The 23,380-nt window shown below is 33.0% G+C and overlaps 3 protein-coding genes and 1 long non-coding RNA gene across 4 annotated transcripts; 1 reads left to right on the forward strand and 3 right to left on the reverse strand.

Moving 5' to 3' along the window:
• Positions 1–10,079: 10,079 nt before the first annotated feature.
• LOC107631294 (tropinone reductase homolog At5g06060) lies at positions 10,080–12,662 on the reverse strand. The gene is made up of 5 exons (XM_016334695.3): positions 12,352–12,662; positions 11,955–12,162; positions 11,536–11,752; positions 11,342–11,448; positions 10,080–10,450 (listed from the first exon to the last, which is right to left on the reverse strand). Exons 1-5 carry the CDS (start codon positions 12,444–12,446, stop codon positions 10,256–10,258), a joined length of 822 nt encoding a protein of 273 aa, XP_016190181.1. The 5' UTR covers positions 12,447–12,662; the 3' UTR covers positions 10,080–10,255.
• A 157-nt stretch (positions 12,663–12,819) lies between these two features.
• LOC107631293 (tropinone reductase homolog At5g06060) lies at positions 12,820–15,549 on the reverse strand. The gene is made up of 5 exons (XM_016334694.3): positions 15,305–15,549; positions 14,977–15,184; positions 13,540–13,756; positions 13,341–13,447; positions 12,820–13,165 (listed from the first exon to the last, which is right to left on the reverse strand). The coding sequence occupies exons 1-5, from the start codon at positions 15,394–15,396 to the stop codon at positions 12,971–12,973; spliced, it is 819 nt and encodes a 272-aa protein (XP_016190180.1). The 5' UTR covers positions 15,397–15,549; the 3' UTR covers positions 12,820–12,970.
• LOC148572522 (uncharacterized) lies at positions 12,836–13,260 on the forward strand. Its single transcript, XR_015907388.1, has 2 exons — positions 12,836–12,974; positions 13,057–13,260. It is a non-coding gene; the product is annotated as an uncharacterized LOC148572522 (long non-coding RNA).
• A 5,512-nt stretch (positions 15,550–21,061) lies between the features above and the next one.
• On the reverse strand, positions 21,062–22,608 carry LOC148572523 (uncharacterized). Its single transcript, XM_088509023.1, has 2 exons — positions 21,411–22,608; positions 21,062–21,096 (listed from the first exon to the last, which is right to left on the reverse strand). Exons 1-2 carry the CDS (start codon positions 22,606–22,608, stop codon positions 21,062–21,064), a joined length of 1,233 nt encoding a protein of 410 aa, XP_088365149.1.
• Between the last annotated feature and the right edge of the window lie 772 nt (positions 22,609–23,380).

A 23,380-nucleotide genomic window follows, 5' to 3' on the forward strand; every position in this document is an offset into this window, starting at 1 on the left:
TCAGTAGAATGAATCTATTTATTATATAAATTATCCTATTTATTTTTTAAAACAATTTGGATGGAAAATATTGATTTAGGCTAAAAAAATTGGCTAAAAAATCACTTTTGGACAAAAAAACTAGACGGGTAGAAATTTGTTTTAGTTGATGAATTTGTTGTAAAATAAATAACTAATAAAGATATAATAAATATAAAGTAAATAAGTATAAATAGAAGATTCTAGTTTTAATATTTATCAATATAATTATCTCACTATAATAATAAAAGAAACTCATATATTTACTATATATTAGTAATGTATGAAAGAGGGAGGAGAAAAGTTTTGTATATGAGCAATATAAAGAGAGAGAATTGATTTTTATTTATGTTGTATGTTTAGTCAGAGACTAAGCCTCTATTTATATACATATAAGGTTACTTTGTCAAACCTTATTAAATGTGATTTCTCTTGAAAACTTAGAGCTTTATGAAAAAAAAAAAAAAAAAAAAAAAAAAAAAAAAAAAAAAAAAAAAAAAAAAAAAAAAAAAAAAAAAAAAAAAAAAAAAAAAAAAAAAAAAAAAAAAAAAAAAAAAAAAAAAAAAAAAAAAAAAATAAGAAAAAAAAAAAAAAAAAAAAAAAAAAAAAAAAAAAAAAAAAAAAAAAAAAAAAAAAAAAAAAAAAAAAAAAAAAAAAAAAAAAAAAAAAAAAAAAAAAAAAAAAAAAAAAAAAAAAAAAAAAAAAAAAAAAAAAAAAGAAAAAAAAAAAAAGAAAAAAAAAAAAAAAAAAAAAAAAAAAAAAAAAAAAAAAAAAAAAAAAAAAAAAAAAAAAAAAAGAAAAAAAAAAAAAAAAAAGAAAAAAAAAAAAAAAAAGTATTATCTTCTATTCTTGTATGAAAATAGACTCCGAGGTATAGCTCGTTCTGCTAGTGCTTGAACAGACTTTCCCTGGAGCGAGAGGAGTGGAACGTCGTCTTCTTGTTGGGGAGGCGGCGTTGGACACCTGCAAAGGGACTCCAACGCTCAAGTAAGAAAGAGTATAAAGTGATTCAGAGTAAAACTGAATGTATCGCGTACCTTTAGATTAGTAGCTCGTTGGTATTTGTAGTGAGTTGTTTGAGTGGTTTGTTATGTGGATCAGGTCCGTTATTCGTATCTTGTTTGTATGTTTGACGGGGTCTGAGGTTTGTTATCATTCAGATTTGTTGGGATGGTACTGGCCTGAGTGGAGATGGTTGTTGGGGAGAGTATATCTACCAGCTATACCAGGTTCCGAGGTTATAGCGGTTGTGGGTCAGGGTTGAGTAACGGATCATCTTCAAACAGGACAGTTGGAGCTATCTTATGATCAATTAGTCCACATGATAACAGAATATATTGGATCAGACTCCTGAGCCAAAAATACTTGCGACTAGTTTCATGTATCACTAGTATTTCAGCATGATTAGAGGAGGTTGCTGCTATCGTCTGTTTTGTGGACTTCCATGATATAGCTGTACCACTATATGTGACCAAGTATCCTGTTTGAGATCTCCCTTTGTGTGGATCCGATAAGTATCCTGCATCTACATAGCCAACTAGTTGTGACTTGGATCCATATGAATAAAATAATCTAATATCAACCGTTCCATGAAGATATCGAAAGATTTGTTTGATTCCACTCCAATGTCTTCTGGTTGGAGAGGAACTATACGTTGCTAGTAAGTTCACAGCAAATGATATATCGGGTTGTGTGTTATTAGCAAGATATATTAGCGCTCAAATGGCACTAAGATATGGTACTTCGGGACCAAGGATATCTTCATTTTCTTCCTTAGGACAGAATTGATCCTTTTTCACATCCAAAGATCTTACGATCATTTGGGTACTTAACGGATGTGACTTATCCATATAAAATCTCTTCAAGATCTTTTCTGTGTATGTTGTTTGATGAATTAAGATCCCATTTTTTGTATGCTTGATCTGCAGGCCGAGACAAAATTTAATTTTTTCAAGATCTTTCATCTCAAACTCTTCTTTTAGAGTTTTATAATTGTTAGAATCTCTTCAGGAGTTTCAATGATATTTAATCATCAACGTACACAGCAATTATAATGAATCCAGATGCAGATTTCTTTATGAAAACACACGGAAAGATATCATCATTCTTGAATCCGTTTTTGGCCAGATACTCAATACGACGATTATACCACATTCGTCCAAATTGCTTTAGACCATATAAAGTTCTTTGCAATTTGACTGAGTATAACCCTTGCGAATATTCATTGGATAGTTTAGATATCTTTAGTCATTCAGGGACTTTCATATAGATATCACGATCTAATGAGCCGTATAAGTAGGCTGTTACTACATCTATTAAATGCATATGTAGTTTATGATATGCGGATAAACTGACCAAATAATGCAATGTTATCGTATCCACTACAAAGGAATATGTTTCTTCATAATCTATACCGGGCCTTTGTGAAAAATCTTGTGCCACAAGTCAGACTTTGTAACGCACAACTTTATTTTTCTCATTTCGTTTTCTCACAAATACCCATCGGTATCCAACAGGTTTTAAATCTTCTGGAGTACAGACTACAGGTCCAAAGACTTTATGTTTTGCAAGTGAGTCTAATTCAGCCTTCATGGCTTCTTTCCATTTTGGCCAATCATTCCTTTGTCGACATTCTTCGACTGATTTTGGCTCAAGATCCTTACTTTCATGCATGATATTTAATGCCACATTATATGCAAATATTTCATTGATAATTGTCTTATTTCGGTTCCATTTCTCTCCTGTAAAGACATAATTTATCGAGATCTCGTTATTTTCACAATTTTTAGGTACCTGAACGTCTTCTGGCGTTAAAATTATATCATACTTTTGGACAACTACAGGTGTCTTTACTATGTCTTTTTCAACAGGAATAGTATTTACCTCTTTTCTTTTTCGAAAATTTTTGTCTTTGGAACCGACAGGCCTACCATGCTTCTGGCGTGAATTTGCTTCGGTGGCAATTTGTTCGATGGGACATCAACTTGAATCGAAGCATTTTCAGCCAGTATATAGGATTTAGTTATCCTCTTTGTATCAGAAAATACATCAGATAATTCATTTGCTATCCTTTGCAAGTGTTTAATCTTTTGAACTTCTAATTCACATTGCCCGGATCGAGAATCTAAATGCATAAAGGATGATGCATTCCAATTAAGTTTCTTTTAAGGAAACTTATTCTCTTCCCCCTAATGTTGAAAATTTTGATTCATCAAAATGACAATCCGCAAATCGGACTTTAAATACATCCCCAATTTGTATCTCAAGATACCTTATTATAGAGGGGGAATCATATCCAACATATATCCCCAATTTTCTTTGGGTTCCTATTTTGGTGCGAGAAGGTGGTGCAATGGGAACATATATCGCACACCCGAATATTCTTAAATGGAAAACATTTGGCTGCTGGCCAAAAGCTAATTGCATAGGAGAGAATTGATGGTAACTCGTTGGCTTCAAACGAATAAGTGCTGCAGCATGTAAAATAGCATGCCCCCAAACCGAGGTTGGGAGATTTGTTCTCATAAGTAAGGGTCTAGCAATCAATTGGAGGCGTTTAATAAGTGATTCTGCTAACTCATTTTGTGTATGAACATAAGCTACTGGATGTTCAACACTTATTCCATTAGCGATACAATAAGCATCAAAGGCTTGGAAAGTAAATTCATCAGCATTATCAAGACGAATTGCTTTGATTGGATTTTTTGAAAACTGTGCTCTTAATCGAATAATTTGAGCAAGTAATCTCGCAAATGTCAGGTTGCGATAAGATAAGAAGCACACATGTGACCATCTCGAAGATGCGTCTATTAGGACCATAAAATATCTAAAACATCCACATGGTAGATGCATAGGTCCACATATATCGCCTCGAATCCTTTCTATGAATTTAGGGGGACTCAATTCCAATCTTTACTGGTGATTGCCTTAAAATTAGCTTCCCTTGAGAACATGCAGCACAACAAAATTCATTATTTTTAAAAATCTTCTGGTTCTTTAGTGAATATCCATGAGAGTTTTTAATAATTCTCTGTATCATGGTTGTTCCCGGATGACCCAATCGATCCTGCCAAGTTATGAATTCATTTGGGCTAGTAAACTTTTAGTTTATATAATGGCATGTGATTCAATTGCACTAATCTTGGTATAATATAATCCAGATGAAAGTGAGGGTAACTTTTCTAATATAACATTTTTATTTGAATCATGAGTTGTGATACATAAGTACTCATGATTTCCCTCATTCATTGTTTCAATATGATATCTATTTCGGTGAATATCTTTGAAACTCAACAAGTTCCTCCGAGACTTGGTAGATAATAGTGTATTATTTATTATGAATTTTGTTCCTCCAGGAAACAAAATTATAGCTCTTCCGGATCCTTCTATCACATTGCCCGAGCCAATAATAGTATTAATATATTCTTCTTTTGGCACAAGATGGGTAAAATATATATTACTTTTGAGAACGGTGTGCGAACTCGCACTATCTGCAAGGCAAATATCTTAACTATATGTCCTTGCCATTCTCTTTAAAGACAAATAATAATAAAATTAGTAAAAATATCTACGCAGTAAAATCATTTCCCTTGATTGAAAATATTTTCATAAGAAGTATAGTATAAAAATTTTATTATTATTATCTTGGCACATTCAATAATTTTGAAATTCATAAATATTTTATCAAACATTATTCATATATATCACACTTGAAATCCAAATGCATAAAACTTAACAAGAAGTTTCTTACATTATTTATTCATATGAATAATTAACAAATACATATATTAAATTATTCCATTATTGATCAAATGACCAATATTTCTTTCAGGATCCTCAAAGAAATCATATATATCATAATGAGTGGTGGAAATCTCAACAGCATCATTTGAAACAAATTTCGTTTACTTTCCTTTGTCATCCTTTTTCAAAGATGCTTGATAAAGATCGACTACGTGTCTTGGGGTACGACAGGTAAGCGACCAATGACCCTTTCCACCACAACGGAAATATTTTTCCTCAATTGATTGACTTTGCCCATTGTTTCTTTCTTTATCCCACTTTTGGTGATATCCTTTCTTGTGAATATAATTCTTCCTCCTTCCATAATTTTTCTTGTTACCAAAACCTTGTCATTTACCTCTTTTGGGGTAATGATTTGCCGCATTTACTTCAGGAAATAGGGCGGCGCCAACTAGACGCGCTTCATGATTTCTTAAAAGCAACTCATTGTTGCATTCAGCTACAAGAAGGTAAGAAATTAACTCAGAATATTTTTTAAATCATTTTTCTTGATACTGCTACTGCAAGAGCACATTTGAGGCATGGAAGGTCGATAAAATTTTCTCTAACATATTATTATTAGATATCTTTTCCCCACATAATTTCATTCGTGAGGTGATTCGAAACATTGTTGAATTATATTCATTTATGGATTTAAAATCCTGTAGACGCAAATGCGTCCATTCATATCGGGTTTGAGGAAGTATCACCGTCTTTTGATGATTGTACCTTTCTTCAATGTCTTTACACAGATCTGCAGGATCTTTTAATGTGAGATATTTATTTTTCAATCCTTCGTCAAGATGACGACAAAGAAAAATCATGGCCTTGGCTTTATCCTTTTGGGATACATTATTTTCAGCCTTAAGTCCTTAACGGTATCTCCAAGATCCATTGAATCAATATGGATTTTAGCATCTAGTATCCATGATAAATAGTTGTTTTCAGATATATCAAGAGCATTAAATTCAAGATGAGAGAGTTTAGACATAATAAAAAATTGTTACCTGGAGTCTTCCTAAAATTTGATCAAAGTCTCATGTTGATAACGTGTTGTAAAATAAATAACTAATGAAGATATAATAAATATAAAGTAAATAAGTATAAATAGAAGACTCTAATTTTGATATTCACCAATAAAATTATCTCACCACAATAATAAAAGAAACTTATATATTTACTATATATTAGTAACGTATGAAAGTGGGAGGAAAAATTTTTTGTATATAAGCAATATAAAGAGAGAGAGAGAGAATTGCTTTTTATTTATGTTGTATGTTTCGTCAGAGGTTTAAGCCTCTATTTATATACATACATGTGACGCATTATGATACCAGTACATATCTCTTCTCAACTTATTTTAAAAAAATATCTTCATAATTATATATAAAAATCAGCATTTAATGGATAATTAGACTAATTGTCAATTATTAATATTTTTAATTATTCTAATTATATTAATTATCAATCATTCTAATTATCAATCATTATAATATAATTTTTAATCAAACATAATCGATGACAAATTGATATTGATATCAATAATAAAAAATTCAATTATTCTAATTATATTAATTATCAATCATTCTAATTATCAATCATTATAATATAATTTTTAATCAAACATAATCGATGACAAATTGATATTGATATCAATAATAAAAAAATAAACGTAAATTTATGATTCTAATTACCATAAATATGATACTAATGTAAATATCTTTGTTAAAATAGTCTATAATGCACGTGTATATAACCAATTTGGATTGGTCGAGTGGTCAACTTTCTCGTCCACTTAAGCAAGTATCGGGGGTTCGAATCTTGCCTTGTGCACATGCAGCAACCTGTTGGCCAGCGGCAAACCCTTAAATAAAGCTCAGATCCGCGACAGATTAGTTCTTGACCTTTCGAGTTGGAGGATATCGTGGAAAACAAAAAATAAATAAATAAAGAATGCACATGTATATTAATTAGTGACAAATTGATATCGATATCAATAATTAATTTCTATAATTAATTTAGTATTACTAAATGTTATATATATTGTTTCTTTTGTGATTCATGAGTCTAAGTTTGAGAGTTAAAGTATTTTGTTTAATTTTTTAATTTGTTATTCTTCTTTGACTACTTCATAAAATAAAAATGTATTCTTTGTTATTTATCGAAGTTGATTCTTTTAAGATACAAATTATAATTTCTTTATGATATTTTTTTATGTAGCCAATCTATTATTATTCTTTTGATAATTTGATAATTATTTTTACTCAAACTTATTCTTTTCATCTATCGAGCAATTGCTTCCAAGGAGCTCTATAGGCCAAGTTTAAATTCCATCCCCTCCATGTTTTCTACGTCTACTCAAAAATCTTTGAAGGGGACTATATAATGAAATTTAATTTTCGCAATTTAGGTTCAATTTTGTTAGAAGTATGTCAAGCTTGGAGATGCGATTTCAAATATTGGTACTGTATTTAATTTTTTTTTAAACTTTTCGTAATAAAAATAATTTTATAAGATATTGTGATTTTTTTCAAAAACTACCGGTCTTGCTGCATTAGTGCAATGCCATTAATGGAAATAAAGGTTAATTTAGTTTCTCGGTGTGACTATTCTATACTTTGTTACATTACATGAATAGCAGATGATGAAACTTATTTAACAAAAGGATGATCTATATTTTCACGGATTCAAAATGTTCGAGCTAATGATGACATTGTTTCAGTTGAGTGTCGTTAATAGAATGACTCTAATCTATATGCGTCTAAGGACTATAATAGCTTAGATATTATTTAAATAATTTAGTTCTAATATTAGTATTTGATTAAATTAATTTTAAAAAATTTAAATTGTTGTCTCAATTTATATATTACGACTATTATTTTTGGGTATATTATTTTTAAATTTTATTATATGAAATTTTTTGTTTTTAAATTTATTTTTTATTTTTATTTACTCTCAATATAACTAAAAAAATAAAATAGTTAAGTTAAAAAATATACTAATAATAAATAATATCTTTGATGACAATTATTTTAATTAATTATGTAAAATTATTGTAAATAAATGATAAAATAATTAATTGTTGGGTTAAAATTTTATTAATAATAGTATTTATTGAAAATTTTAGATGTCCAATAATATATTTAGTTGGGTTAAAATTTTGTTAGTGTGTAATTAATAGGATCATCATTGTGTTAAAATTTTATTAATATATATTAACGTATAATTAATTGCACGTATAATCGTATGATAACTCATAATGAATAGTAGATTAAGGTAAAATTTAGTTGTCTAATAATATATATATATATATATATATATATATATATATCATTGGAATAAAAAGATAGGTTGATGAAGAATATTAATATTATGATTGTTTAGTTATTAAGATAGAAATAATGGTTATTAAACTCATCCGTTACAATATTAAGAATGAATAATATTTAAAGCTAAATTACAATTCATCATGAATAATTAAATTTTAATTATAATTCATATTGCATAATAGATTAATACTTATTTCCTTTGGATAATAAACGAGATAATTAAATAGTATTACATAAATTAGTAAATATTTTTAAATTATATATATATATTAATAAATAAAATATTTAATTTACTTATTTAAAAGAAATATCAAGAATTGGCTTCAAAACAAAGCAGCCACAGTTCACTCTTTTTATTAGATACCTATTTTATACGCATGCATTTATATAAGTTTTGTTATCCATCATATTATGTTTGTTCACATATAAATTGACAAAACACATTATATGTATAAATATTAGTTATAAAATCAATTATTATATATTTATATATATTTATACATATTTTTTATATAATTTTAATTAAATAATCAATTATTATAATAATTAAATTTATTATAGTAAATTAATTAAACGTACAATTGATCAATTATTATTTTTATTTATAATAGTATAATAATTTTTTATAAAATATTAAATATACATTTCTATTTACAGTAGCCTATTGACGACCATTTTTACTGTTATTTGATAAATTTAATCTGTTATTACATTATTGGTAGTTCTCTTGAGTATTCTTAGAGTACCCAAAGAAACTCCAATATTAACAAAAGCTCGAACTAGATTGACCAAACGGTTTGAACAAAAACCGACCCTTAAAGAAACTCCAATATTTATTTTTTTTATTATTCTTGTTAATTTTTTATAATTATATTTTTTATTATTATATTTTTTTTTTCAAATTTTTTAAATGAAAAAATGAGAATAAATTAGATTTCTATAATTTATTCTATTTTATCATCAAACAGAATATAAAAATATTAAATTTTATATCTTTATCCTTTATGTCTTATTATCAATATCTTGTTTTGTCCTGTTTTTACGAACAAATGCAGCCTAAAAGTGCAAGTCCAAACTACATTAGTATTAATTTTGAAACAACTATAAAAAAAATAGAATAAATTCCAATGGAGCCATGAAGGGTTTTTCAGAACAGGGAAATACATGTCAGAGGTGTTTCCAAAGTAGGGATATCTTGCTATAATACCATTCAACACAATTTATGTAGGCTTGCTTTGACCAAAATTTGTGCTTGCTGAGCTGTCAAACTAAACAAACCACCATCAGAATTATTTACTTTGAAAATTGAAAATTCAAGGTTGGAGTTGTTGGAGAGCAATTTCAAACATATGTTACATGGTCACTAGAAATTGAGACTTGAAAGATTTAATGTTGTTCTGTGTAACACGTTTGATACACATTACGTGGTACACTGGTTTATGCAAGCATTTGTTAAGTTAGTCAATCTATAATTCAGTTATTGCCACGTTTAAGTGAAATTTTGGTTTGTGTAAACATCAGTGTCAAAATATCATATCATACCAATACGATGATTCTTGTTCTCTTGAGCGAAATTCTACGAATGACGAATATAATCACGTGGTCCCATTTACACAGCTCTAAGCAATGTTTGATTTGAGGCACATGGTGAATAGTAGTAGAACAATAGTACATACCCACAGGCAAACAATATTTCCTTTAGATGAATTATGATTTCTTATTGTACAAAGGTATGTATAAGAAATTATAAGATATAACATTTGATCCTGTTGAAGGAAAAAAAAAAAAATTAAGAATATCCATCATGTTTGATTTCATAACAAATTAACAATTAACAACCATGTGCTTAGCTTCCTGTTGGATCGAAAATATCATTCTTAATGAAAAAGGGTACTTGAAGCCAGGAGATCCTAAATTTTGATGAATATTAACAATAAACTAATTAAGAAATACGAGAATATATGTTATTTTCATACTAGTTGAAATCCATGCAGGGTCCGTTCTTGATCAAAAGAAATAATCTGTCACTTACAAGACACAAGGATGAAACAAATGAAAGAATGTGGAACCTTTATTCTGAAGATGGTTAACAACAATTAACTGGGAAGTGGGAAGTAACATGAATGTTATGTTATTCTCATGCTGGGTTGGAATCCGTTCACAGTTAAGCCTCCATCAACCGAAATGACCTGTCCAGTGATGTAAGAGGCCGCGGGCAGACAAAGGAAAGCCACCAAGGATGAAATCTCTTTAGGTTCCGCGATACGCCCAAGAGGAGTTCGAGACAGCATTTCATCTATGTACTTCTTGTTGCGCAGCAACTATGGCAGCAGAAAACAATGAGCAAGAATTGTTATTAACAAAAAGTACTAACAGTATATACTATATACTCAAAGTTCATGAGAAATACTGATTTTTCAGAAACGAACAAATAAACACAAATAGTTATCAACTTTGAAGATCCATACATCTTGATCATGCAGCTTAACTAGACAATGCAAGAGCCAAACAACTACATACTCTAGATAAGTTAAGTTATGCAAGATCTCTTAGTTGATGAATTAAGGATTTGAAGACCATTGATTTATTTCACCATGTTCCTATTAGTAGTTACTTACTTCTATTTCACAAGTCATTGCCCCTTTTTTATTACTCAAAAGGAAGTCTTGGTGGTATATATAGTCAAATACATTGGCAGAAACTGCCTAGTTCAGATGCAATGAAATTTCTAAGACAACAGACAAGCTATGATTGTATATCTCTGAGTTATTCATCATAGGGGAATATGTTATCTACTGCTCTTTAGTATGTTAAAATTGAACTGGTAAAAACGAAGGATCTTAAATTCTTGTATTATTTATTAAAAATCTGAACTCTCTTTTAATGGTTGAGCACACTCTTCAGTGACAAGTACATGCTACTGAACAAAAATACTAACCCTGCAGTGATATCTCAAGTGCATCATTACAATCAGTTAACTTTCATGTAAAAGGACTTAACGATGAACTACATTGGACCAGACTATAGAAATTTCAGATTTCACTTACAGTTTAGCAGATATTTATGGAACAGAAACTTATAAACTAGTTTTCGAAGTCCCTACTGAGTCAACAGGAAAGTCAATGTACCATTACTCTAAAATCTATCTTTGAATCCGTGGGAAGAAAACGGAATGTAACTAATCAACTGAAAACATGAAGCAAGAGTATTACATGTTCTACAAGTGGTGTATTGGTGGTTGCAGGAACAACACAATTGCTCCTTATGCTGTCTTTTGCCCATTCACAAGCCAGATTCTTCACAAGCTGATTAATTGCAGCTGAAAACAGCATTGGACACAAAACATTTGATCACAACAACATTTTAGAATAAGCAAGGGAAAAAGTTAAATAGTATGAATGCTTACCTTTACTTGCGGCGTAGACTGTTCCAGTACCTAAGCTCACCACACCAGCAATAGAAGAAATGAACACAATGCTTCCCATTTCAGAAGCTTTTAGAAGAGGATGCACAAGTTGGCACAGATGGAATGCAGAGTCTAAATTAATTGCCATCATTTGTGAATAGTCTTCAGCAGAGTACTCAATTGTTGGCTTCCTAAAATTTGCTCCAACATTGTTCACCTAAGTTCATGTAAGGAATCAAGATTATTTCCCAACGATCCCCTTTCTTCTTCTTTTCTTTTATCTTAAACAAAGAATGCATTCAGTGATTAAGTCATAAGGTCAACATTATAATCTACTACAATTTATAAGTAACACTTAACATACAACATTGAATTTCAACATTTACTATTTCTAATTTAGAAGTGGGGCATTAACTTACATAAATGTTGAGTTTGCCATTGAAGGTGGAGGTCACTTTCTGAATGAGATTCTCTCTGTGGGCTTGAGATGACACATCACACACTGATCCAGAAACCAAAAACCCCTTGCCACGCCATTCATCCAAGCAATTATTCAGCTCTGCTTCGTTTCTGGAACAAGTGTGAACTTTGGCCCCAAATCCACACAATTCCTCCACGATGGCATGCCTATAAGAGAGAGTAACACAGTTTTCGATATTCAGATAAAATAGAAATCAAGGGGAAATAAAAAAAGATCAAATTTTCAATTGTGTTGGCCAAAGTTTGAAGCTTTGTAGCTGAAATTGAAATGGGTAAGGATCAAAATAATGTCTTTTGCAGTAAATGAAAAAGAAAAACATAAAAGGAGAAAGTGACCCGATGCCGCGAGTTCCACCGGTAACGAGAGCGGTCATTCCATTGAGCGACCATCTTGAGGATCTGTTATTGGTACTGCTTTCTGCAACTGCCATTTTAGTATGTCCCAACTTAATTTACTGTGTCCACATATTTTTCTGAGCACAAGGGTTATCTCCTCCTAATTATACATATGTTTACGTTCAATTATGATGTTTTTAAATGTATTGCTTAAATCCCAAGTCCCAACTCATGGTTAATTGTTAAATAATCCTTTTCTTAATTGTGAAACAACTATATTAAATATACATGAAAAATTAACCACCATTCGTGTAAAATGCATATTGAATACAAAATATATATTGAAAATTAAGGGTGGGAATTTTATGCTGTTTTTCCATATACTCACTTTCGTTGACTAGTTAATGTGAATTCCTCAATCAAAGGTGAAATCATCATCAAATGATAAATTGAATTTGCTAGTCCATATTTGTGGATACCTCTCTCAGTAGAGGCTTCATTGTTTATAAATAATGATACAAGTTACAACTGAGTTTGAATAAAAGGAACAATCAATTCATAAAAGAATGAAATTGAAGAATGAGATCAAGGTCTTCAACTAGGAGCAACTAATGGAACTTCAGGTAATTCTCATGCTGGGTTGGAATCCATACACTGTTAATCCACCATCAACCGAAATAACTTGTCCAGTGATGTATGATGCAGCAGGCAAGCACAGGAAAGCCACCAATGATGACACTTCTTCTGGTTCTGCGATGCGCCTAAGCGGAGTTCGAGATAGAATATCCTCTACAAACTGTTGGTTCTTAAATAACTACAAGCATAAAAGAAAGGAAATTGTAAAAAACACATTATATTTTATTATGAGAGGATTATATTATGAATGAAACTAGAGGTGCAATTTAGTTTAGTGCTTCTTCATAACCATAAAAATGTTCTCAGAAAGAAAACAGTTAAAAGAAATGAAGATACGCAATAAAAGAGCTTACATATTCAACAAGGGGGGTTCTGGTTGCCCATGGTACAACACAGTTGCTCCTTATGTTGTCTTTTGCCCATTCGCAGGCTAGATTTTTTGTGAGTTGATTGATTGCAGCTGAAAATTCAATGAACAAAATATCATTGTTTATGTGTTTAGTAATCATGTGTGACTGAAAAAAGATCAAATGACTGGATATAGCAACTAACCTTTACTTGCTGCATAAACGGATCCAGTACCTAAGCTTGTAACACCTGCAACAGATGATATGAACACAATGCTTCCCATTCCGGATGCTTTTAGAAGAGGGTATGCAAGTTGGCACAGATGGAATCCAGATTCAAAATTAACTGTCATGAGCTCTGAAAATTCTTCAGCACTATACTCAGTTGTTGGTTTCCTAAAATTTGTTCCAACATTGTTTACCTAATCACAAAGTCACGCATATGTATGATCTGCGATAAGTAAATTAGATGAAAGGACTAATAGATGAGTTTGAAGCGATTTAGTGAACTTGTGGGAATATAAACTTAGTAATGAATTTAGAAATATTATCAATGATGTTGGTAATTGATTAACTCCAATGAGTGACTTCTCCAAGCTATGAAAACAGAGTACATGAATTAGATTCATTGGTAAATGTTTATAGAAAACTGATCTATTACTTTTTTTCACTCACATTTTAATACTGGTCAAGAAGCACAATTCCTAATCACTCTCCTAACCAACAGAGTAAACACTTTAGTTGTAATGGGGGATAACTCTTCATTTTTCTACACAAATCTAATTGAATTTAATGTAGAACTCAGTTTTATTCTCTCCCAATCCAGTGTTAAACTAAAACTTCTTTTAATGATTTTTTCAAAAGAATACTCTTGATATATAGAAAAACATCATCAAATATGAGATCAGAGGTGTCCGCGGATCGGATCGGATCGGATATGGCCAAAAATTCGATCCGATCCGCACAATATCCATCGGGATCGGATCGGATATAGGATATCGGATATATCCGCATAATTAAACCTTCTCTTTTTAATCATATTTCTATGTAAAAAAATTCGATAAAAGTATTTCTTTCATACTTTTTTAAACTTATTTATTCCTAAAATATTTTTAATAAACTCTCTCTAAATAACAAAAATAAAATAATACAATATATGAATAATAATTATTAACTAAAACATACAAACAAGTAAATATAATACTAAACATATATATATTTATTTATTTTTTAATTATTATAGTGCGGATCCGCGGATCGGATACGCGGATGTAGAGCAGATATCCGCGATCCGATCCGCAAAGGGTGCGGATCGAATCCGATCCGCAAAGGGTGCGGATCGAATCCGATCTGATCAATTTGCGGATCGGATCGTATCCGCAATTTTCGGATCGGATGCGGATATTTACCGCGGATCTGCGGATACGATCCGATCTATGGACACCCCCTATATGAGATGACATAAATATTTGACCAACAGAAAAAAATCAATACATGACAATGTCAGGTAAATTTTCATATGATGAAATCCATTTTTAAATTTAATATCTCCCAACGTATATAGATCTATAGTGGCTTTTTTTTTTCCCTCTAATAAGACCTTAATTAAAAGGGCAAATCATTATTAATTAAGAGTACTTACAAAGATGTTAAGATTGCCATTGAAGGTGTTAGCCACTTCCTGAATAAGGTTCTCTCGCTGGGGTCTCAATGAAACATCACAAACGGAGCCAGTAACCACAAATCCCTGGCTCCTCCATTCTTGTAAGCACTTGTTCAACTCTGATTCGGTCCTTGAACATGTGTGCACAGCAGCTCCAAATCCAACTAAATCATTCACTATGGCATGCCTTAATTATCACAGTTTCAAAGATTGAACTCAAAATCAATATGAATATGGGCAATTATATCATAATGTTTAGGGTACAACAACAATGACAATACATAATTAACTAAGAATGAAATGATACCCGATGCCACGGGTGCCACCAGTGACAAGAGCTGTGACTCCATTGAGAGACCATCGAGCTCCTCTTTTGCTGCTTTGTGCTGCTTCTGCCATTTTCTCAGTTATCACTCTGCTTCATTCAACGATCAAAATATAGGTTTAGCGATTGACAAGCAACTTGTTTAAAAATAATAATTAATTAATGGGGTCGATGAATTGGAGTAGTATTATTAACTTATTATTAATTAGTGTTATTAATAATTAATAATATCAATAATTGGTCTGCTCATTTATTATTATGCTCGTAATTTAGATTTTTTTTTTCGGTTTAATTACTCTGCTGCTCTTTATAATTTTATTGAATTTTTAATTAAATCTTTATATTTTTTTTCTTTTCAATTAAGTCCCTGTACGTTTTTTTTTTCAATTTAATCTTTACCGTAAAAAATCGTTTAAAATAATAGAATATTCTGTCTAAAAACAAATATTCTTACGATTAAGTTAGAATAATTAACTGAAGACATCTCTATTTTTTTAAAATACCAAAAGAACCCTTGGTATTTTATCCCAAAGTGAGATAACCCTAATCAGCCATAACTTGTTCTTGGAAATTCTTGAGGAGCTGTTGCTTTCCGTTGTTTGGTGTCGTCGTCCTTGCTATGCTCTGCTTTATTCGTGCGTCGCTTGCCTTGCTGCCACTCACCGTGCCTCGCAAACTCCTTCTTCGACTAACTCTCCCATTCCCTCTACTTCGCACTTCCCCAAATTGTCCCGATTGCGCCTTAGCCGCCGCCATTTTCCGACTGGCCCATGGCGCCTCCTACGCCACCATGGCATGCCGCTTTGGGATCTCCCTCGCCGAGTCCTGCCGCGCTTTCTTCACGGTCTGCAAGGCCGTGACTAATAAACTAGGGTACCTATTCAAGTTACACATTGATTCGGAGAGGGTTGTGGTGGGTTTCAGGTGGAGCTCGCTCCCCAATTATTTTGGCATTCTGGGATTGGATAAATTCACGACTGAATGTTAAAATGGTGAGTTCAGGGGAGATGAAGGGAAGAACTTCACGAAGCTTGAAAACAGAGGAGAGTGTGTTTACTATCACAACTCTGTCACTCTTGAATTCATTTTCTGATTGCACAAAAAAACTGATTCAATTCACCTTTCTTAGCTAATAAATAGCAGCAACTTAATGAGCTGCATAACTAACTATCTAGTCAGCACTCTAACAAACTTATTCCCTAATCACTCACTAACAGAATCTGCCTATATCCGTAACTCCTAACTAATTAGCTTGCTAACTATTACACATGACTCATTAGCTCACGTAACACCCCCTCTCAAACCAGAATCGGTGACATTCACCATTCTGAGTTTGCTACAATATTTTTGAAACATGTTAGGAGCTAATACTTTGGTTAATACGTCAGCTGTTTGGTTAATTGTGGTAATAGGCAACAACTTGATTACTTGTTCTTACCATTTATCTCTTACAACATGACAATCCATCTCTATATGTTTGGTTCTCTCGTGGAAGACGGGGTTTGCCGCAATATGCAAGGCTGATTGGCTGTCACAATACATAGCAATTGGCTTCTGCGGTTTCACTTGCAAATCCTCTAAGATGTAAGTAATCCATTGTGCCTCCCTAGTGGCCATAGCAAGGGCTCTGTATTCTGCTTCACATGATGATACAGCTGCTGTACTTTGTTTTTCACTTTTCCAGGACACAATAGAAGTACCTATGAAGAAGAAATGACCAGATACTGATCTTCTTGTGTCCGAACATGTACCCCAATCACTGTCTGAAAAACCGGTTGGCTCCAAATCTGTCTGAGATAAAAAGAACAGCTCCAATGCTGGCTCATTCTTGAGATATCTAAGTAGTGAGTACCCTTATAGCTGCCTCAAAGTGTTTGTCAGTAGCGCACTCCAAAAATTGACTCAATCTTCCAACCGCATAACATATATCTGGCCTTGTATTGGTTAGATAGAGTAATCTTCCAATTAACCTTCTATATTTAGATGTTGAGCTAAGCGGAGTTCCAGTATTCTTTGTCAACTTGCTGGTGTAGTCCATTGGAGTTGAGATTGCCTTGGCTTTCATTAACCCGTAGTCTTTGAGTATATCGATGCAATACTTTCTTTGACATATTGCAATTCCCCTCTTACTTCGAACTACCTCCAATCCCAAAAAAAAATTTCAGGTCCCCAATGATCTTGAAGAGATAATGTAGATGTTGCTTGATGAACCGTTGATGTGGTATTTACAACCACACTTACTAACCGGCAAGTGCATCGGGTCGTACCAAGTAATACGTTACGTGAGTAAGGGTCGATCCCACGAGGATTGATGGATTAAGCAACAATAGCGTTTGATAGGATTAGTTAGACAGACAGAAAATAGTGTTGGGGGTTTAAAGACATTAAACAATAGTAAAAATATTAAAGAAGGGCAAGTAATTAAGATGGGAATAATATATGGAGAAAATAGTTAAGGTTTCAGAGTTATCTATTTTTCCGGATTAACTTTTCTTACTAACTAATTTAATTATGCAGGATTTAATTTATGGCAAACTGTATGTGACTAGACCTTAATTCCTTAGACCTTCCTAGTCTCCTCTAAAATTCATTAACTGCCAATTCCTTGGTCAATTAATTCCAATTAGAGGGTGATAATCAATTTCTAGTTTATATGCCACAAAAACTCTAATTACCCAAAAATAAAAGGATTATATGTCACGTATCCCGTTAAATCCAGATAATTAAAATTTAGGAGAAATTGTTTTCAAGTTGTTGTTCAAGTAAAGAGCTTTTCCAAGTTTACAAGAACTCAAATAGAAAGAGGGTCATACTTTCGTTCCACCCAAATTCATAAGATAAAGAGCGAAAACAATTCTTAAATTATAAATCCATACATGAATTAAAATAGAAAAAGCAATAAAATTAATCCATAGAAATAGACAGAGCTCCTAACCTTAACAATGAAGGATTAGTTGCTCATAGTTCAGAGAAGAAAACTAGGATTCTGATAAAATGTACAGAGTTTTCATCTGATGGCATCAGATCCCTTTTTATAACTAATCCTAATAAATTTAAAATCTAATATTTAAAATTAAAAATAATATCTTTTCCTAATTTAAGATTTGAATTTAAATTCGAATTAATTAACAAGTCTTCAACTGATGGGTGGGGACCACTTGATTTGTCTATTCTGCAGCTTCTAATCTGTGTTTTCTAGGCTGAAGACTGAGTTAAAACAGCCCAGAAATTGCCCCCAGCGTTTTCTGTCAATTCTGCAGATCGCTCATGTGACGCGTCCGCGTCGTCCATGCGTTCGCGTCATTTGTGTAGATTCCAGTCCACGCATTCGCGTCAAGCACGCGATCGCATTATTGCGATTTTCTCCATTCCGCGCGGTCGCGTGAGCCATGCGTCCGCGTTGGTATTCGCTGGTCATTTCCTTGGCTTCTTCTCTTTCTCTGCAGAAACTTCATCAAATCCATCCGAATGCTACCTAAATTAAATAAAATTGCACAAAAATCAAAATAGCATCCATAGTGGCTAAAATATAATTAATTCTTAATTAAACTCAACAAATTAGATGCAAATTCACTAGGAAAAGATAGGAAAGATGCTCACGCATCAACCGTATTTCACACATATCATCTCCAGCCAATATTAAATCATTGACATACACCAAAATGGTTGTGAATTTGCCCTTGTTTGATTTTGTGAAAAAGCTATAGTCATGTCGTGATTGAGAATATCCAGCTTGAAGTAGTGTGGTGCACAATTTTGTGTTCTATTGTCTGCTAGCTTGTTTCAAGCCGTAAAGAGAACGGTCCAATTTGCAAACCAAATCTGGTGAGGATAGTTGGAGACCTTGGGGAGGGCACAATATATAGTTCTTCAGCTAAATCACCATGCAAAAAAGTTGTGTTGACATCCAATTGATGGACAAACCAGCCTCTCACCGCAGCAATGGACATGAGGATTCGAAAGGTATTCATTTTCACCACAGGACTATATGTTTCAAAATAATCCACCCCTGCTGTTTGGGTGAACCCTTGAGCAACCAGCCTGGCCTTGTGGCGATCAATTGAACCATCAGGCTTCAGTTTCAACCGGAACACCCATTTGCACCCGACAGCCTTCTTTCCATCAGGAAGCTTGGTAAGTGTCCACGTTCTATTTTCCCTTGGAGCAGTTAATTCAGCATTGATAGCCTCCTGCCAACTAGGATCACAAACGGCCTCGGCATAGCATTTTGGCTCTTTGTGTTTGAGTTGAGAAGTATGTGTGGTGGATAGAATTGAAGATGCATTAATTGGGAGGAGGGGTGAAGGTGACTCTGACTCAAAAAACAAAATTGTGGACTGATCAAAGAAATTTGTTGTTTGCTCATGTAACATATTTTCAAAATTTTCCAAGAAAATTTGATGAGAATCATGTGAATTAAGAGTTGAATTCGAGGAACAATTGGTGTATGACACAGTTGGCATGCAATGATAATCCTCTAGATATGCAGGGGGCTTTCTATTTCTTGTAGACTTCCTAATCTCTTGAGGTGAATTAGATGCCATGCTAGGATGTGGTGAATCACTTGACTGTGAAGATGCAGGCATGATGTCAGGTACAATATTCTCATGTTGATGTTCTTCATCTAAATGATTAACTGCTGGTGATGCATGAGAATTAATGCTACTATGAAACTCAGAAAATGGATCATCAAATGCTAGATTGTTTAACGTAGTAATGGGTGCAGGATCAATAGCAATGTTATTGTCAACTGAATTTTGCAATGAAAAAGGGAATACATGTTCATAAAATGATATATTTCTCGATATTAAAATATTTCTACTTTTCAAGTCATATAGAACGTGCCCTTTGACATCTTCTTTGACACCTAAATATACACATTTAATAGCCCTCTGATCTAATTTTGATCTATGAGTTGAATTTGTTGAAGCAAATCCTAGACATCTAAAGACTTTGAGGTAAGATATATCAGGATATTTTTCTTTCAAAATTTTATAAGGAGAATGATTTTGCAATAGCACACTAGGAATTCTATTAATAATGTGAACTGATTGTGCTACTGCGAAATTCCAAAATTTATTTGGCATGTTAGAATGGAACATCAAAGCTCTTGTGACTTCCAAAATATGTTGATGCTTCCTTTCTACAATACCATTTTGTTGGGGAGTTTTAACACATGAAGTCTGGTGAATGATACCTTTGGATGCATAAAAATTGTTTAGTTTGAATTCATTTCCATTATCAGTTCGGATCTTCTTAATTGTTACTCTGAATTGAGTTTCAATCATTTTAACGAAATTTCTTACTAATTCACTAGCTTCACTCTTTAATTTCATAAAATACAACCAAGTGAATCTACTTTTATCATCCACAATAGTCAAGAAATATTTGAAACCCAAAACAGAAATGGTATTGAGAGGACCCCAAATGTCAATGTGTACAATGTCAAAGTTGTTCATGCTCTTAGTGATCCTTGACATAAAAGGCAACCGTTTTTGTTTTGCATAATGACAAGAATCACAAGGCTTATTACAAATTGAAAACTTTAAATCTTTGTATTCCTTTTTCATAACAACAATTCTATCATTAGGTAAATGTTCTAATCTAAGATGCCATAGTTCAGAGTGCCCTAAGTGTGTGGACTGTGCTGACAGTGTGGATGCAAGTGATGCAGATGCAACTTGTGATGTAGCTTGAATGGGTGTGAGGTTCTCAAAAGCATAGAGTCCTCTCCTTTGTTCAGCTACACCAATTGTTCTCTTGGTAGTTTTGTCCTGGATTTCACATTCATTTTCATCAAAAATCAATTTGTATTTCAAATCGGCTGTCAATTTTGAGACAGAGATCAAATTGAATTTAAAATTTGGAATATAAAAGACATGTAGCAAAGAAAATTGATCAGAAAACACAATTGTTCCTGCAGTATTGACTAATGTATTTGTGCCATCAGGCATGCTGACTAGTACGGGTTCGATTTGGTACAGGTTTTGAAATGAATTTTTGGCATATGACACATGATTGGTTGCTCCTGAGTCAATGACCCAGGATTTAAGACTGAATGTAGAAAGTGACATTATATAAGAGATACCTTGGTTTGATGGTAGAGTTGTGGTGACAAGTTGATTTATGCTATGCTTTGGGTGTGCATCTTGTTGGTTCAGAAGAGCAAGCAAAGCCTCCTTTTGTTCTAAGGTGAAATATGGCTCAGATTTGCCAAGTTCTTCCTTCTGAGATTCATTGCTTACTTCATTATCATCTTCAGCAACCATGTTGTTGATCATGGCTCCATTGTTCTTGAAATGAGGGGGGAAGCCATGCTTTTTGTAGCATGTGTCTGCCAAGTGACCATGCTTGCCACAATGAGAACATTGTTTGGAACCTCTTCCATTCTTTGCATTGTTGCCATAGCCTCTTCCCCCTCTGCCTCTTCCTCTTCCTCTTGTGTTTGTGATACTATTTTCATTTCTTGAATTGATTAACAATGCCTTTTCTTCCATTACTTCATTCAGGTTCAGCTGCCGCTCTTGTTGCAACAAGGACGCAAAGGCTACACCCACCATAGGTAACGGCTCCATCAGCATAATCTGAGATCTCACAGTTGAAAATTGTTCGTTAAGACCTCTCAAAAGCCTAACTGTTCTAGATTCTTCCTTGTAACCTCTCATTATGTTCACCTCACAATTGCACTTCTCCACACATCTTGAACAGTTTGGAATTGGACATAAATTTTTCAATTCCTCCCAAATCGATTTCAGCTTAGTATAGTAGGCAGTTACTGATGCATCTCCTTGCTTGGTTGCAAATAATTCTTCTTCCAATTCTGCTATTCTATACACGTCACCATGACTGTACCTATGCTTCAATTCCTTCCATAATTCTTCGGCTAAGTTAATCCACATGACGCTTTGAGCAATTTCAGGGCTTAGAGAGTGATTGATCCAAGAAGCAATGTATGTGTTGCAATGGTCCCATGCCTCAAACAATACATCATCCTTTGATGGTCTTTGAATCGATCCATCCACAAATTTCAGCTTGTTCTTGGACTTCAATGCTCTCCACATGTCTCTTTCCCACTGTTGAAAATTACTCCCTACCAATTTAACAGCAACTATGGCTGATCCTGGATTTTCTCCAGAATGCAAGAAATAAGGACTCACCGGATCCAATGTTGGATTTGATTGACCTTTGTTCGTGCTTGATTGGTTCATCATGTTGATCTGATTCACCAACGCAGCAAGTGCATGAATGTCTACTGAAGGAACCGATGGAATACCTTCACGTTCCATCGCCTCTTGTTCGTAAACCCTAATTTCAGAATCAAATCAATGAATCTTGTTGATGCAGATTCAGAACTTCTTCCCTCAATCTCGCTGATCAAAAATATTTGCCAGTGCCGGATTGATGCACGACAACGCAAATCTCATCAGTCTCTATCGATTGAGTTTAAGGGAAGAGGAGAAGAATTAGATGAGAAAAATGAGAGAAAATTGATTTTGTAAGAAGAAGAAGACAAAGAATGAAGAAATGTGCTGCAAACTTCTTTCGAAGTTCCTCAACCTTTTATCATCATTCCCCTCCACGCTCACCGCACCATGTTGAAATGGTGAGTTCAGGGGAGATGAAGGGAAGAACTTCACGAAGCTTGAAAACAGAGGAGAGTGTGTTTACTATCACAACTCTGTCACTCTTGAATTCATTTTCTGATTGCACAAAAAAACTGATTCAATTCACCTTTCTTAGCTAATAAATAGCAGCAACTCAATGAACTGTATAACTAACTATCTAGTCAGCACTCTAACAAACTTATTCCCTAATTACTCACTAACAGAATCTGCCTATATCCGCAACTCCTAACTAATTAGCTTGCTAACTATTACACATGACTCATTAGCTCACGTAACACTGAAAGCAAAATTTTGGGTGAAGATGGGTTCTTGATGGTTCAGGCATTGGTAGATTTCGAAGGTAGGTTATTGGATATTTCAGCTGGGTGGCCTAGTACGTTAAAACTCCAGAGTAAGCTCTTTCTTGACGTTGAGAACATAGAGTTGTTGCAAG

Source organism: Arachis ipaensis, chromosome B3, assembly GCF_059453495.1.
Source record: "Arachis ipaensis isolate K30076 ecotype BB chromosome B3, ASM5945349v1, whole genome shotgun sequence".
In the NCBI taxonomy this organism is placed as follows: domain Eukaryota; kingdom Viridiplantae; phylum Streptophyta; class Magnoliopsida; order Fabales; family Fabaceae; genus Arachis; species Arachis ipaensis.

Bases quoted from the DNA above. Each gene is read 5' to 3' on its own strand.
- LOC107631294 (XM_016334695.3), bottom strand. From the start codon at position 12,446: ATGGCAGTTGCAGAAAGCAGTACCAATAACAGATCCTCAAGATGGTCG. The intron at 12,163-12,351 runs GTCACTTTCTCC...TCTCTCTTATAG, and splicing joins GGTGGAACTCGCGGCATCGG to GCATGCCATCGTGGAGGAAT. The intron at 10,451-11,341 runs GTAATACTCTTG...CTGCTGCCATAG, and splicing joins ATACACCACTTGTAGAACAT to TTGCTGCGCAACAAGAAGTA.
- LOC107631293 (XM_016334694.3), bottom strand. From the start codon at position 15,396: ATGGCAGAAGCAGCACAAAGCAGCAAAAGAGGAGCTCGATGGTCTCTC. The intron at 15,185-15,304 runs GTATCATTTCAT...GTGATAATTAAG, and splicing joins GGTGGCACCCGTGGCATCGG to GCATGCCATAGTGAATGATT. The intron at 13,448-13,539 runs GTTAGTTGCTAT...TTGAATTTTCAG, and splicing joins CGTTTATGCAGCAAGTAAAG to CTGCAATCAATCAACTCACA.
- LOC148572523 (XM_088509023.1), bottom strand. From the start codon at position 22,608: ATGGAACGTGAAGGTATTCCATCGGTTCCTTCAGTAGACATTCATGCA. The intron at 21,097-21,410 runs GTATCTCTTATA...TGTGAAATCCAG, and splicing joins AACTCTACCATCAAACCAAG to GACAAAACTACCAAGAGAAC.